Source organism: Harpegnathos saltator, unplaced genomic scaffold (genome assembly GCF_003227715.2).
Source record: "Harpegnathos saltator strain DR-91 unplaced genomic scaffold, Hsal_v8.6 scaffold348, whole genome shotgun sequence".
NCBI classification, from domain to species: domain Eukaryota; kingdom Metazoa; phylum Arthropoda; class Insecta; order Hymenoptera; family Formicidae; genus Harpegnathos; species Harpegnathos saltator.
This window is the reverse complement of record NW_020230148.1, coordinates 26,405-39,361: the sequence shown is the minus strand read 5'-3', so window position 1 is coordinate 39,361 and position 12,957 is coordinate 26,405. Positions and strand designations below refer to the sequence as shown.

Below are 12,957 nucleotides of genomic sequence, written 5' to 3'. Positions count from 1 at the left end.
CCAGCTGGGCGCTCTTTCGTGCGCCAGGTGATCGGGGCTGTGTGCGCTGCACACGTCATAAGGGCACCCCGATCACCCCGTTCATGGCTCCGCTGCCTCGCGATCGGGTGTTGCCTCATCCACCGTTTTCTGCCACCGGGGTGGATTATGCTGGACCGGTCGCGGTGCGTCCGTCTCGAGGGCGCGGACGTACCACCTCCAAGGGATATATTGCTGTCTTCGTCTGCTTCAGCACGCGCGCTGTCCACTTGGAGGTGGTCAGTGACTATTCGGCCCCGACCTTCTTAGCGGCTTTTCATCGTTTCGCGGCCCGGCGGGGCCTGCCGGTTACCGTGTATAGCGATAGGGGGACCACATTCGTGGGTGCGGACCGCGAGCTGCGAGGGCAATTTGAGGCGGTCATGGCGTTGGGGGGACCGGTCGCGGCCTCCTTGAGTAACCAGGGCATCACCTGGAAGTTCATGCCTCCTTCAGCTCCGCATTTCGGCGGACTGTGGGAGGCAGGAGTGCGGTCCGTCAAACACCACTTGCGACGGGTAATAGGAGAGCAGGCACTGACCTATGAGGAGTTCGCCACTCTTCTAGCTCGCATTGAGGCCTGTCTCAACTCCAGGCCATTGTGTCCGTTGACGGACGACCCACAGGACTTGGAGGCCCTGACACCTGGGCACTTCCTGATTGGGCGCCCGCTGTTGTGTCCGCCTGAGCGATCCCTCGGGGACGTTCAGGTCGCGAGGATGAGTCGCTGGCAGCTGCTCCAGCATATGACGGAGCATCTTTGGGAGCGATGGTCTAGAGAATATCTAGCCCAGCTCCAGGTCCGGGCAAGTGGCTCATCGCTTCTCGTCCGTTAGACATCGGCGACCTCGTGCTCTTGGCGGATAGCCGATTTCCTCCTACCGGTGGCCTCTCGGCCGCATCACCGGCTTGCTGCCTGGCCCGGATGGGCACGTCCGCGTGGCGCAGGTGCGCACAGCGGACTCGACCTGACCCGGCCACTGGTCAAGCTGGTGAGGCTCCCTGTGGATCCGAAAGGGGCTCATCCCAATCAACCTTCAACATGAAGGGGATCAACAGGCCCTCACGGCCGCCAGGCCGCGAGTCGGGCCTTCCTGGTGGGGTTTGTTCCACCACTGACTTCCGTCGCCGCGACGGAGGCGGGCGGTATGTTCCGTACAGCATCACGTGCTGTACGGATAGTCGGTGCGAGTCAACGCTGCAGGGCGGGCGGCCTGGTTCCCGGGGCGTTCTCGCTAGCGGCGGGGGACGCGGGTTCTCGCGAGCGAGCGCGCGGGACCCCCACTAGGTCCAACCGCGGCCGCTACACGGCGCGGCTCGCGATTCCGCTGCCCGCGGGCAAGATTCGACCGCCCGGATATATAACCAGGCGCGCGATGCCTGGTCCTTGCCTTGTCTTGTCTTCTGCCTGGCCAGTTTAGGTAGCAAGTAGTGCTACGCGTTAGTGCATCGTGTACTGGTGATTACCGACGCGCTTCCTAGGGGATCGGTATTTCGTTCAGATTCGAACCACTGCTCTATAGACTCTGCTGAGTTGAAGGTGGCGCCGATACACCCTGCTGGTTGAGGCAAATGGTTCGAATCTCGTTTTGTGATCTCGGACTCACGGCGTTGCCGTGATCTTAGGAGCGACTCGACCGTCTCCTCGGAGCTTCGAGCTCTCTTATTGCCCAAGTGTCCGTAGGGGCCTTGGCGGTTTTGGAGCGGCTCGGTCGCAGTCCTAGAGCGTTCGCGCTCCTTCGTCCAAGTGTCCATTGGGAACTTGGCTTTCTCGCAGGAGCGACGTGGTCGTCCTGCGAGCCGGAGCTCTCGGAGCTCCGTTTCACGCGTCTCGGGACCGTGGCTGGCTATTGGCCAGTACGCCCGGAAGGGCAGGCCATCCGAAACGACGGAGGTCGTTTCGTTGCACGTCCTTGGCGTGCTTCGGGGCCGCGCACCGTTGACGGTCACGGACGTGTGTCCTGCGGACTTGCGTAGGCGACGTTGTTTCGCTTGTATATAGCTACGTTTAGGTTCTTCGGCGTCGTTCTTCTGCGTTATTCTCTTCTGCGTTACTACTGCGTTTATTGCGTCCATTGCGTTTACACTGCGTGTCACTTTACGTCGGCACGTGCGCGTGCTTCTTTCTCATGTTCTCGCCGCCGCACAGTGTGCCGAAAGCCTCGAAAAGTGGCCAAAATTAATTATGACTGAACCAGGAAGGTTAGCCAAAAACTGATAATTGGAAATAGAACCGTAGCATGAGGAGTCATTTTTCCCGTAAAAAGGAAGTTGCAAAATCAACCGTTGCAATTAATTGTTATAAACAAATAACTAAATAATGACTGTAGAACAAAACTGATTACGTTACTCGATTCTACGGGAAAAATACGAAAGTAACATAATAGCGTAATAACTAATAGCATAATAAATAATATTGACATATTGTTTAAGTAAATAACACGTATATTTTTGTTTTTATTTTTTTTATTTTGTTATTTTATTTTTTTTGTTTTTATATTTTTTATATTTATTTGTTTTTATATTATTTTATGATATATAGTTATTCACCATGCAATAAAACTGTATCTTCCAAAGTTGGAGCTGGCTAACAATTGAAGAACTTCTGTAGGAAAAGGATCAGCTTTTTTAACAGAAGTTTGTTTGAAGGACGAAATAACAGGGTCTGAGGAAAGCAAAAGTCTTTTAATAATAATAATAATAATAATAATAATAATAATAAGGATTCCCATTTCTACCTAGGGGGAGATTTCTGTCACGGTAATGTTATAAATAGTTTATATATATAAAAAACAAAGCAGCAAAAAATTTTATTTTATATAACCTTTAGCTTTATATTTATAATTTTCATATTCATATTTTTTATTGTTATTAGTTTTTATATTTATATTGTTTATGTGTTTATCAATTTATGATTTGTTTATTTTACGTTAAAAACTACAATTTTCCCCGTAAATGTTCACGGTAAACATTTTTTGTCATATACGTAACATATATGTTAAATGTTATGTACGGAGATGGTTCTGCTACATATATAAGCTTTGTTGCGTTTCAGATATGTAACAGAAAGTCAGATATATAGCAGAAACATCTCTGTGTATAACATTAAACATATATGTTACATATTCGACATAAAATGTTTACTTTAGTGAAATGTTTACTAGGTTGCATTATTAAACAGTGTTATCGCGTTCGAAATAAATAAAAGTTTAAAGTTTGTGGTTAATTGTTAGTTTGTTTGCCAACGTCATAAATTTAACTAGAGTAAATTATTTTGGTCGACAATTTAATTTTGATATGAATTGGTATTATCTACAAGTGAGAGGATTTGATCGTAAGCGTATAAAGTATGGACCGTTGCTCATAAAATTTATCATATCTTTGTAACCGCTGGATACCGCTGTTTCTACTTCTGTATAAACACTAATAAACATCCTACCTTTGTTTTGACAAAAGTACAACGTTGTGGCAGATCGTGAATTTTTTGTATGCCACGAAATAGATGATAGACAGTATATAAAATATAACTTCTTTACATTTAATTGTTATGTAATATATATAAGACATTCTAATATTATTTTCCTTGTAAATGAAAGTAAACGGATCAGATATTAAACAGGAAAAGTCATTTTGATCATGGAAACTTTTTCGAAGCAAAATCAAATATATCATTCTGAGGATTATAATCGTGCTATTTCTTACATCTCAATATATATAACTTTCATTCTACATATCTTCGTTATACAGTCGAATTCCGACATACTTTAACTACAATTGATTAATTTGGACCTTCTCGAAAATATACTGTAAAGGAGAACCAAAATTACGATTTTCATTTTTTTCTATTTTGGCCACGTTTAACGACTTTCGGCACACTGTGCGCCGTCCCTGGGCATGGCCCAGTCGGCGCGCGACGTTGCCTGATCAGCAGGGTCTGTGGTCGCCTTGCGAGGCCCCGGCCTTTGATCAGGACGACCGGACGGTCACCGAGCGGACTCGAGCGAGCCTAGACGCAGGCGGACGTCGCTCTGCGATCCGTACTTCCAGCCAGCTCTCCGGAGCTATCATATGTTCGGGCTAGTTCCGAACATTACCAATAATGCCAATTAATAATAATATGTACTTGCAGTGGACCATATTAAAAAGCTGAGCAGAGAAATAACGATAATAAAATATGATGTCAGACATGCACTGGGCCTATTGGATATTTTAGTAAGAAATAGTAAAGAGGAGAAGAAAACACAAAACCCGCAATGTTCCATGGAAGAAGTGGAAAAATTATTTCCTTTGAAAACAAAAATGCAATTAATGGACATTGAAGAAATTTTAAAAGAAAACGCCACAGACGCTGAAGCAATAGTAAGTTGATAAATATTAATTTGTATTTATATTCATAGAACTTTCCGCTCTCTCTCTCTCTCTCTCTCTCTCTCTCTCCCCCTCTCTCTCTCTCTCCCTCCCCCACTCTCTCTCTCTCTCTCTCTCCCTCCCCCACTCTCTCTCTCTCTCTCTCCCCCCCTTCTCTCCTCCTGTCTCCTTACCTCTCTTTCTGTATATTATAGTCTTATACAAAATATATTCTTCTGCAGCGTGCATATGTGAAGTCTATAGGAAGGATCAGCGTCGATGACGCCGTGAAGAGGGCTCTACAAAATATGTTCCAACAATTTTGCGAAAAAATATAATTGGGAAGGCTGACGTGGAAAGAGCCGTTACAAAATCTTGAAATTATGAAAGTGATTTTCAGTAAGTACATGCAAAATATAATTATATAAAACCGGCGTTTTTATCAAGCAACACTATATATTATTGAATATATATCTCAGTTTCTTGCCATCTTTCATGAAAATTATTTTTCTAGGATATGTTCTTCAAAATGTGAAGGATTCCGAACAAAGAAGAATCCAGCAAAGAGTCATGGAATAGTTTCGACATTCAAAGGCAAGATACCACAATGAGGAGAAACGTGCAACCGGACATGAGGAGGCCAACAGGGATATTGTAACGGAATAACTGTAAAGGGATAAGTATAAAAATTATTGCTTATCAAAGGGCGAAGGAAGCAATTCGTCAGGTATGAAATATTAATTTGATACGCTGTCAAGGTATGGTAACAAGGTATCGTATAGTTTGTACTATTTTCATTACAATTTTCTAATGTAAATTATCTAATCACTACAATCAACAAGGTATTGTTGATAACATAAAGCTTTTGCTGTTTTCATTACAATTATAACGGACGAACTCCGCGGTTCGGTCGCTGCTACGCGTTTCGCGCGGATAAGGCTCGTCGGAGTCCGGATTCGAGGAGGAGTAAAGCAGCGAGACACTTGATAATGGCAATTGAAATAACTTAGTTTTATTGTATGCTTACTGGGATACAAGAGTTCGGCCCCGAAGGCGGTGTCGCGGGTTGCGTCTATAAGGCGCGTCGGTACGGTACGGTGCGGTGCGGTGAGCGGTACAAGCGCTCATACGGACGGATAGGCCGTGCCCTATGGAAGGCGGGGCCTATTGCGCGACGTGTGTAGACGGTAACGACGGTAACGATGCGGTGATCGGTCACGCTTCGCGACGCTGGGCGTCTCGAACAATTATCGCCCAATATTCGCTTCGAAATCGCTCGCGTATAAATGGTCGCCGGACCGGAGATTTCGATTCTCGGTCGAACGCACGCACGCAAGTCGCGGGGTACGCGAAATGATTTCGTCCGTCGGGGCCGAGGACTCTCGATAGAGAAGGCGTACGCATCTTCCCTTTTCCCTACGTTCGCGGAGAAAAGCGACCAAGTGCTGCGGACACTCAGCGGAGACGGCGGACGCACCGTCCCGGGTTCTTGGTCGCTAGACGGATCGCCTAAAGGCTGAATACGCTCAGCGGAGTTCGCCGACGGACGAACCCCTGACTCAAGGCGGCGGGTAAAGGCGAGAGACTGTCGAGTACGCTCGACTGAGCACGCGCACGCACGAGCCCAGGAAGACGGGAGACGGCCAAGTATCGAGAACGCTCGATCGAGACTGCGGACGCACAATCCCGTGTTCTTAGTCGCCGGTCGGGTAGTCGGAAAGCGGAAGGCAGAGCGAGACGGTCCGGATATTCTTTCCTTCAGCATAGAGCGTCTGGATCGAACGGCGGTATGGATCGGTCTGGTGACTAGAAGCTCGATCGCCGCCGTTTTATAGTTGATCGCGCTAGGATTGATACGGCGGCGATCGAGCGGCGTACCTATCGGCGCGAGGCACGGTGACGGCGCGTGATCGCCGCGGCGCGCGATAGCGGCGGCGCGATCGTTTCTGTACTTTTAGGGTGGCGCACAGCGCCGTTCTTCGGCCCGACAGGTGGTCGGTCGGGCCGGTAGTAACGAGGTGCATCTGCGCCTCGTTACACAATCTTCAATTTCTTTTCAGCTTTTTTCGTGTGATAGCCAATGATGAAATATGACACACTTCAAATGTAATGATTTCTACGTGTATCGCACATTTCTGAGGCTTCCTTAAAAAAAGAACAAATTTGTTTCTTTTGTGCTCAGATTGTACAAATTGGGACTGTATAGACTGTATAGACTGTACAACTTGCCAGAGAAAAGAAGAGGCAGGAAGTTGAAAAATGCCAATATTAAATCTTGTCATATCAACTCGATACTACGTAGTATAAACTGAGTTCACATGAAAATATTTATAATTGGTGCTTTGATTCTCTTGTGCCGTTTGGTTTTTTTTATTTATTGGGTGAGTGCAAAAGTTCGTGCGGAGTTTGTGAGTAAAAGTCACACAGTGATTAGGCAAACAAAAATCTTTATTCAATCAATGATATATTCTCCATCGTTTTCTATAATCTTTTCCCAACGTTCTGGCAGCATACGGATGCCTCGATCATAAAAACTGCGCGGTTTAGATTCGAAGAACGAAGAGACGCCGTTTTTTAAGGCCTCCAAAGAGTCAAAGTTTTTTCCATTTAAATAATTTTGCAATGACTGGAACAAGTGATAGTCAGATGGTGCGATATCAGGAGAATACGGTGGATGCGTTAAGACATCCCATTTCAGGCTCTTCAGTTTGCGCAGCGTCTTTTTCGAAACGTGTGGTCTGGCGTTGTCGTCTGGCGATGAAAGACGACTCCCTTGCGATTTGACAAAATCGGACGTTTCTCTTTTATTTCTCGATTCAGATTGGTTAATTGGCGACAGTACTTGTCCGAATCAATCGTTTCGCCAGCGGGGAGAAGCTCGAAATAGATTATGCCCTTGCAATCCCACCAAACAGAGAGCATCACCTTCATCGGGTGCAAACTGGCCTTTGGCATTGCGTCACCATGCTCACCTGATTGTTTCCATGTCCGTTTGCGCTGAACATTGTTGTAGAGGACCCATTTCTCATCGCCCGTCACTAGTCGATCCAAAAACGACTCGTTATTGAGCCGCCCGAGTAAAGAAACGGCTGCAGAAATTCGTTTGATTTTGTTCTTCTCGGTCAGCAAATGGGGCACCCATATATCGAGCTTCAAATCGAATCCCATCTTTTTCAAATGCCGAAAAGCGGTTGATCGATCAACGTTTAGTGCTGTAGCAACTTCTTCTGTTGAAATTCGCGGATTATTGAGCACTAAAGTACGCAAAACATCGTCATCAATGTCAGAAGGTCGACCAGAGCGTGGCTCGTCTTCAAGGTTAAATTCTCCGCGCCGAAATTTAGCAAACCATTTTTCCACAGTTCGTTTAGCTGGTGCTTCATCCTGATAAACATCCTGAATGTTTTTTACGGCTGCGGCAACGTTTATTCCCTTCCGAAACTCGTAAAGCATAACATGCCGTAAATGCACCTTATCGATACTCATTTTTAAAGTGATATTTCTCGAAGCAGTTTGTATGAAAGCAAATGATTTTTTTTTTAATAACAGCTGAAGACGTCACCTTTCCAACGTTATATAATATGTAGATGGAAGTATTAATGACAACACTTTACGACGCTTATAACTCCATCTATTGAAACTCCGCACGAACTTTTGCACTCACCCAATACTAAGATGTGGAATCTTCTTAAGATTTTTCTTATAACATGTTAAATTGTTAGAAAGGAGTAAAATGTATTTTCAGTCATAGTTGCTGAAACGTATATTGTGCATTTTCTAATATTAACAAGTTATATCATTTTTCTGTGAGACTAATTGAAATCTCTTTTTTTCTCAAGGTATTGGCACAAAAGATTCTTGGTAACCTTTACGAAGCGTTAGAATAGCATCAACATGATGGTCGACGAAAATATTGGCCATACGTTTGTGCATATTGCAACTGAAGAAATGAAACTGACGATTATATATGATATATATATTTATATATAACATGTATTGTTCTCCCATTAAATAAATAAAAACAACTTTTACCCATATTTGTTGCTCCTATTTTATTTCTAGGATTAAGTACAAATTGCGAGAAACATTCATGCGATTTCTACCAATCGTCCACATGAATTCCCAGATATATCCATACCTTTATCCATACCTTTAAAAAGCATCCATCTAAATTCTCAAATATACCCTTAATTCCAGAAATTGTCCATAAGATTTCTACTAAACATCCATAACAATTCTATTAAACCTCTATATTTGCGCGTGTAATCTCTATAGAAGCTCCATTTAGAACGTCTACTGGAGATGCAGTGGAACGTTTCAGAAGCGGACATTTAGACGTTCAGTGGAGATTTACCCGATTTCAAATAGACGTCCACTAGAAGTTTTCAATCTCCATGGTAGATGTCTAGTAGACGTCTATTGGAAGTTTTGTTCCGTGTGAGTATATGTATATATATATAATACTTTATTACATATTCGATTCCTCTGCCCGCAGGCAAGATTCGACCGCCTGGATATATAACCGGACGCTCCATGCCTGGTTTTGCCTTGCCTTGTCTTCTGCCTGGCCAGTTTTGGTAGCAAGTAGTGCTACGCGTTAGTGCACCGTGTACTGGTGATTACCGACGCGCTTTCTAGGCTTCCTAGGGCGATCGGTCTTTCGTTCAGATTCGAACCACTGCTCTATAGACTCTGCTGAGTTGAAGGTGGCGCCGATACACCCTGCTGGGTTGAGGCTAATGGTTCGAATCTCGTTGTGATCTCGGACTCATGGCGTTGCCGTGATCTTAGGAGCGACTCGACCGTCTCCTCGGAGCTTCGAGCTCCCTTGTTGCCCAAGTGTCCGTAGGGGGCCTTGGCGATTTTGGAGCGGCTCGGTCGCAGTCCTAGAGCGTTCGCGCTCCTTCGTCCAAGTGTCCGTTGGAAACTTGGCTTTCTCGCAGGAGCGACTTGGTCGTCCTGCGAGCCGGAGCTCTCGGAGCTCCATTTCCACGCGTCCTCGGGACCGTGGCTGGCTATTGGCCGTTACATCCGGAAGGGCAGGCCATCCGAAACGACGGAGGTCGTTTCGTTGCACGTCCTTGGCGTGTTTCGGGTGCCGCGCACCGTTGACGTCACGGACGTGTGTCCTGCGGGACTTGCGTAAGCGACGTTGTTTCGCTTGTACATAGTTGCGTCGTTCTCCTGCGTTGTTCCACTTGCGTTTTACTACATTACTTCCGCGACACTCTATTGCGTCTACTGCGTTCGTTGCGTTTTACTTCGGCGTCTCTCCATCATTGCGTGCGTGTCCTCTCTCTCTCTCTCTTGATCGCTTCGCCGCCGTCCCTGAGCGCGGTGCGTCGGCGCGCTCCGTGGTCGCCTTACGGGGCCCCGGCCTTCGATTAGGACGACCGGTTGGTCATCGAGCGGACTCGAGCGAACCTGGACGCAGGCGGACGTCACTCTGCGATCCCTTATTTCCAGCCAGCTCTCCGGAGCTATCATATGTTCGGTCTTGTTCCGAACACATCCCATAAAGCCAACATGAAGTTCTGCTTTGAAAATTTTTTCCGCGAATTTAACTATTTCATATGCAATATTGGATAGAATACATAGCTGTCCTTTATTTATAAAAGTGAAAAAAGGCGCACGATCACTTGAATTATTAACGTAATCGTGGTCTCGAGCATTGAATGGCGCAAGTAATATTTCATGACAATAAGAACAATTGCATGTCTTCACAAATTTGGAAACATTATAACCGCTTATATAATAGAGAATATTTTCTTCATAATTTGAGAAATTGTTCTCATTAAGAACCTGAAGCATTTCATCAGTAAATTGTACGCTATCATCAACAGTATTTTCACAGAGAATTCTTTTGTTTGATCGAAATTCATAAATGGGTATAGAGCCACAAATATCTAATAAACAGTTAGCATTAAGACTTGCAGTCACAAAATTTTTATATAAAAGTCGCCGTTATATAACAGACCACAGAAATTGCTGAATATCAGGATTATTATTAAAACCACCACGTGAGCGAAGACAACAAAAATACAATTCTATGTGGTCTTGAGAAGTTTTATATGTAAGAAAATATTTTAAAGGTTTCTCTATTTTACTCAATAGATCTATTGCTAGTCCACGAATACTTTTTATATCAATCAAAAATCCAAGGGCAAAAGTGTGCCTTTGATGTTATAATATTGATTTTCCTTCACATGTTAGATTACGGATGTATATTTTTGATTCATTTAAAACATCATTCCAGTAGTTAAAGTTAGACAAATAGTGTTTTTAATCCTTTGCCATATGAATTCCTACTATTCAACAAGTCGAATAATCTATCAAATATTCGGATAAACTCAGTAGTCACGTAACTATCCTGAAGTAGTTCACATTTATCGCTTCTTAAATAGTCAATAGCATTAGCGACACTACAACTTATCACTTGCGCTGCTAAAAAAACTTTCATTTTCTTATTGCTATAATCGATATGTGTAGAATTCAAACGATTAGCAAATTTGAAACCAATTTCCTCTTGCATCTTGTGTAAATTTCTTACATATTCAAATGCTATCTTTCCACTAGCTGAATATAAATTTTTCTCTGCGAAAACATTTCTACATAATTTTATCATGTGGCATGCATAAAATATTACATATATATTAGAATTATTACATGAGTGTTTAAAATGAGTTGTCATTATTTCTGAGGTAAAGCAACAACCTAAATTTATCATTGTAGAAAAGTTAACTTTTGCTCCATCACAAGTAATAGAGCGCACTATAATTCCAGCATCATACAATCTTTTTATTGCCTCAAGAAGTAATTTACTTTGATTGTCACTTGTAATTTTATTTATGAAAAGTGAGCTACTCGAATCTTAAATTTAGTGCTGTATGAAACAATCTGAAATACTAGAGCTTCTGAAGCAATATCTGTTTCGTTATATTGTAATTTTAGGTCTTTCCCAACAAATCCATAATCTACATATCCTTTTAATACACTATTATTGTGGTCATATATTACACTAGACTTAATGGACATTGAGTCTATTATTAAAGCTACATCTTTTAAATAGTCACAATCAATATTTTCCTTTTCTAGAAACTGAAAAACGGTATCAAGAAAACCTGCTTCGCAAGAAAAATGTGCAACATATCTCCGTAATGTTACTTAATGAGGTAGACTTAAGTACTCACGAACAAAATTATATGCTTTTGGAGAGTAAAAATATAACGTAGATGCAAACATTTTTATTTTATCTGAGTACGTTCTCTCAAACTTTTTATCTTTATTCTTCAATTCATTGTTTAATAAATCCAATTTCAAACCACTAAACTGTGTAAAGAGTGTTTCTTCTAACTCATCTGATGAGTTACCTGTATCTTTTAAATGCTGCAACATATCTCTTACATTTGACAGTTTTAAGTTTCTTCGGTATAATCTACATCTCAAAATGTTATTCTCACGCTTCAATTTTTCTTCTCGATTTAAGTCGTTAATTTAACTTAATTTAAGTAATTATGGAGATATTTGTGTTGATACATTTTAATTAAAATACAATTCAAAAATTAATAAACAGGATACAAAAAAAGGAATAAGGGTAAAGTAATTTGACAAATCAATTTACTTTTATATCAGGAGATACTTGTATTTCTTTCTCGTCCTTTTTTTTCTTTTGTAATGGTTCATCTGACAAGAATTTGTCTGTATCTCTATTATGTACAGATATAGTATTTTCATTCATAATGCATGATTTTGCAGTATTTTGAGCTAATATTTTTTCACAATTAGTGATATCCATCAAAATAAGTCGTGGAAAAATATTTGGAAATGCAGTTTCTTTTAATATAAGTTTATTACCGCTTCGATAATAATCCGATTTATCAAAATGAGTATAGCACACTCGCAAATTTGACTTTACTTCCTTTGCAGTCAGTATAACACGCAACCATTCATTCAATATGCTTTCTCCTTTCGGAAATTTACATATAAAACATAAAACTAATAAATCCAACATTTAAATAAATTATCAGGAGTTACGTTTGTTCATAATATTGTATTCATAATATTGTATTGTGTTCATAATATTTTCATAATATTCATAATATTGTATCATATTGTTCATAATATTTCATAATATTGTATTACCTGAAGAATTATATATCTTTGTTTGAAGACCATCTTTCTTGGCAAATACAACAGTATTTTACCATTTTATTTTTTAACTTTCTATTTATAATCTTTTATAATTTTTATAACTTCTCACTCTTCTTTCACTCTTTCACTTTTTGCTCTCTGTAAGATTCCGCAGCTATATTCCAATGGTACTTTTTCTTTGTCAGAATGATTTATTAACAATAACATTTAGAAATTTATTATCCTGTACCTCTTTACATTTTGAGACACGGCTATCTTCTCAAGTCGTGTGTGAGCCACGTCTGTCAACGGGGCACTCAGGCACTCGCCTGACGATGACCAATGTCCGGAAGCACAGACTTCAACTTCTCCAACAGTCTCGAATCTCACGGATTACAATATACACTCCATTAAATGCAGAGCGCAGCAGACGAAGGCAGAAATGTATTAATAATTGCCAAA

At 42.2% G+C, this 12,957-nt stretch overlaps 1 protein-coding gene across 1 annotated transcript; it reads left to right on the top strand.

Annotated features, from left to right (window-relative positions):
- Nucleotides 1-401: 401 nt before the first annotated feature.
- LOC112588926 (uncharacterized) lies at nucleotides 402-8,700 on the top strand. Its single transcript, XM_025300289.1, has 3 exons — nucleotides 402-828; nucleotides 4,148-4,377; nucleotides 8,641-8,700. The coding sequence occupies exons 1-3, from the start codon at nucleotides 402-404 to the stop codon at nucleotides 8,698-8,700; spliced, it is 717 nt and encodes a 238-aa protein (XP_025156074.1).
- Nucleotides 8,701-12,957: the final 4,257 nt, after the last annotated feature.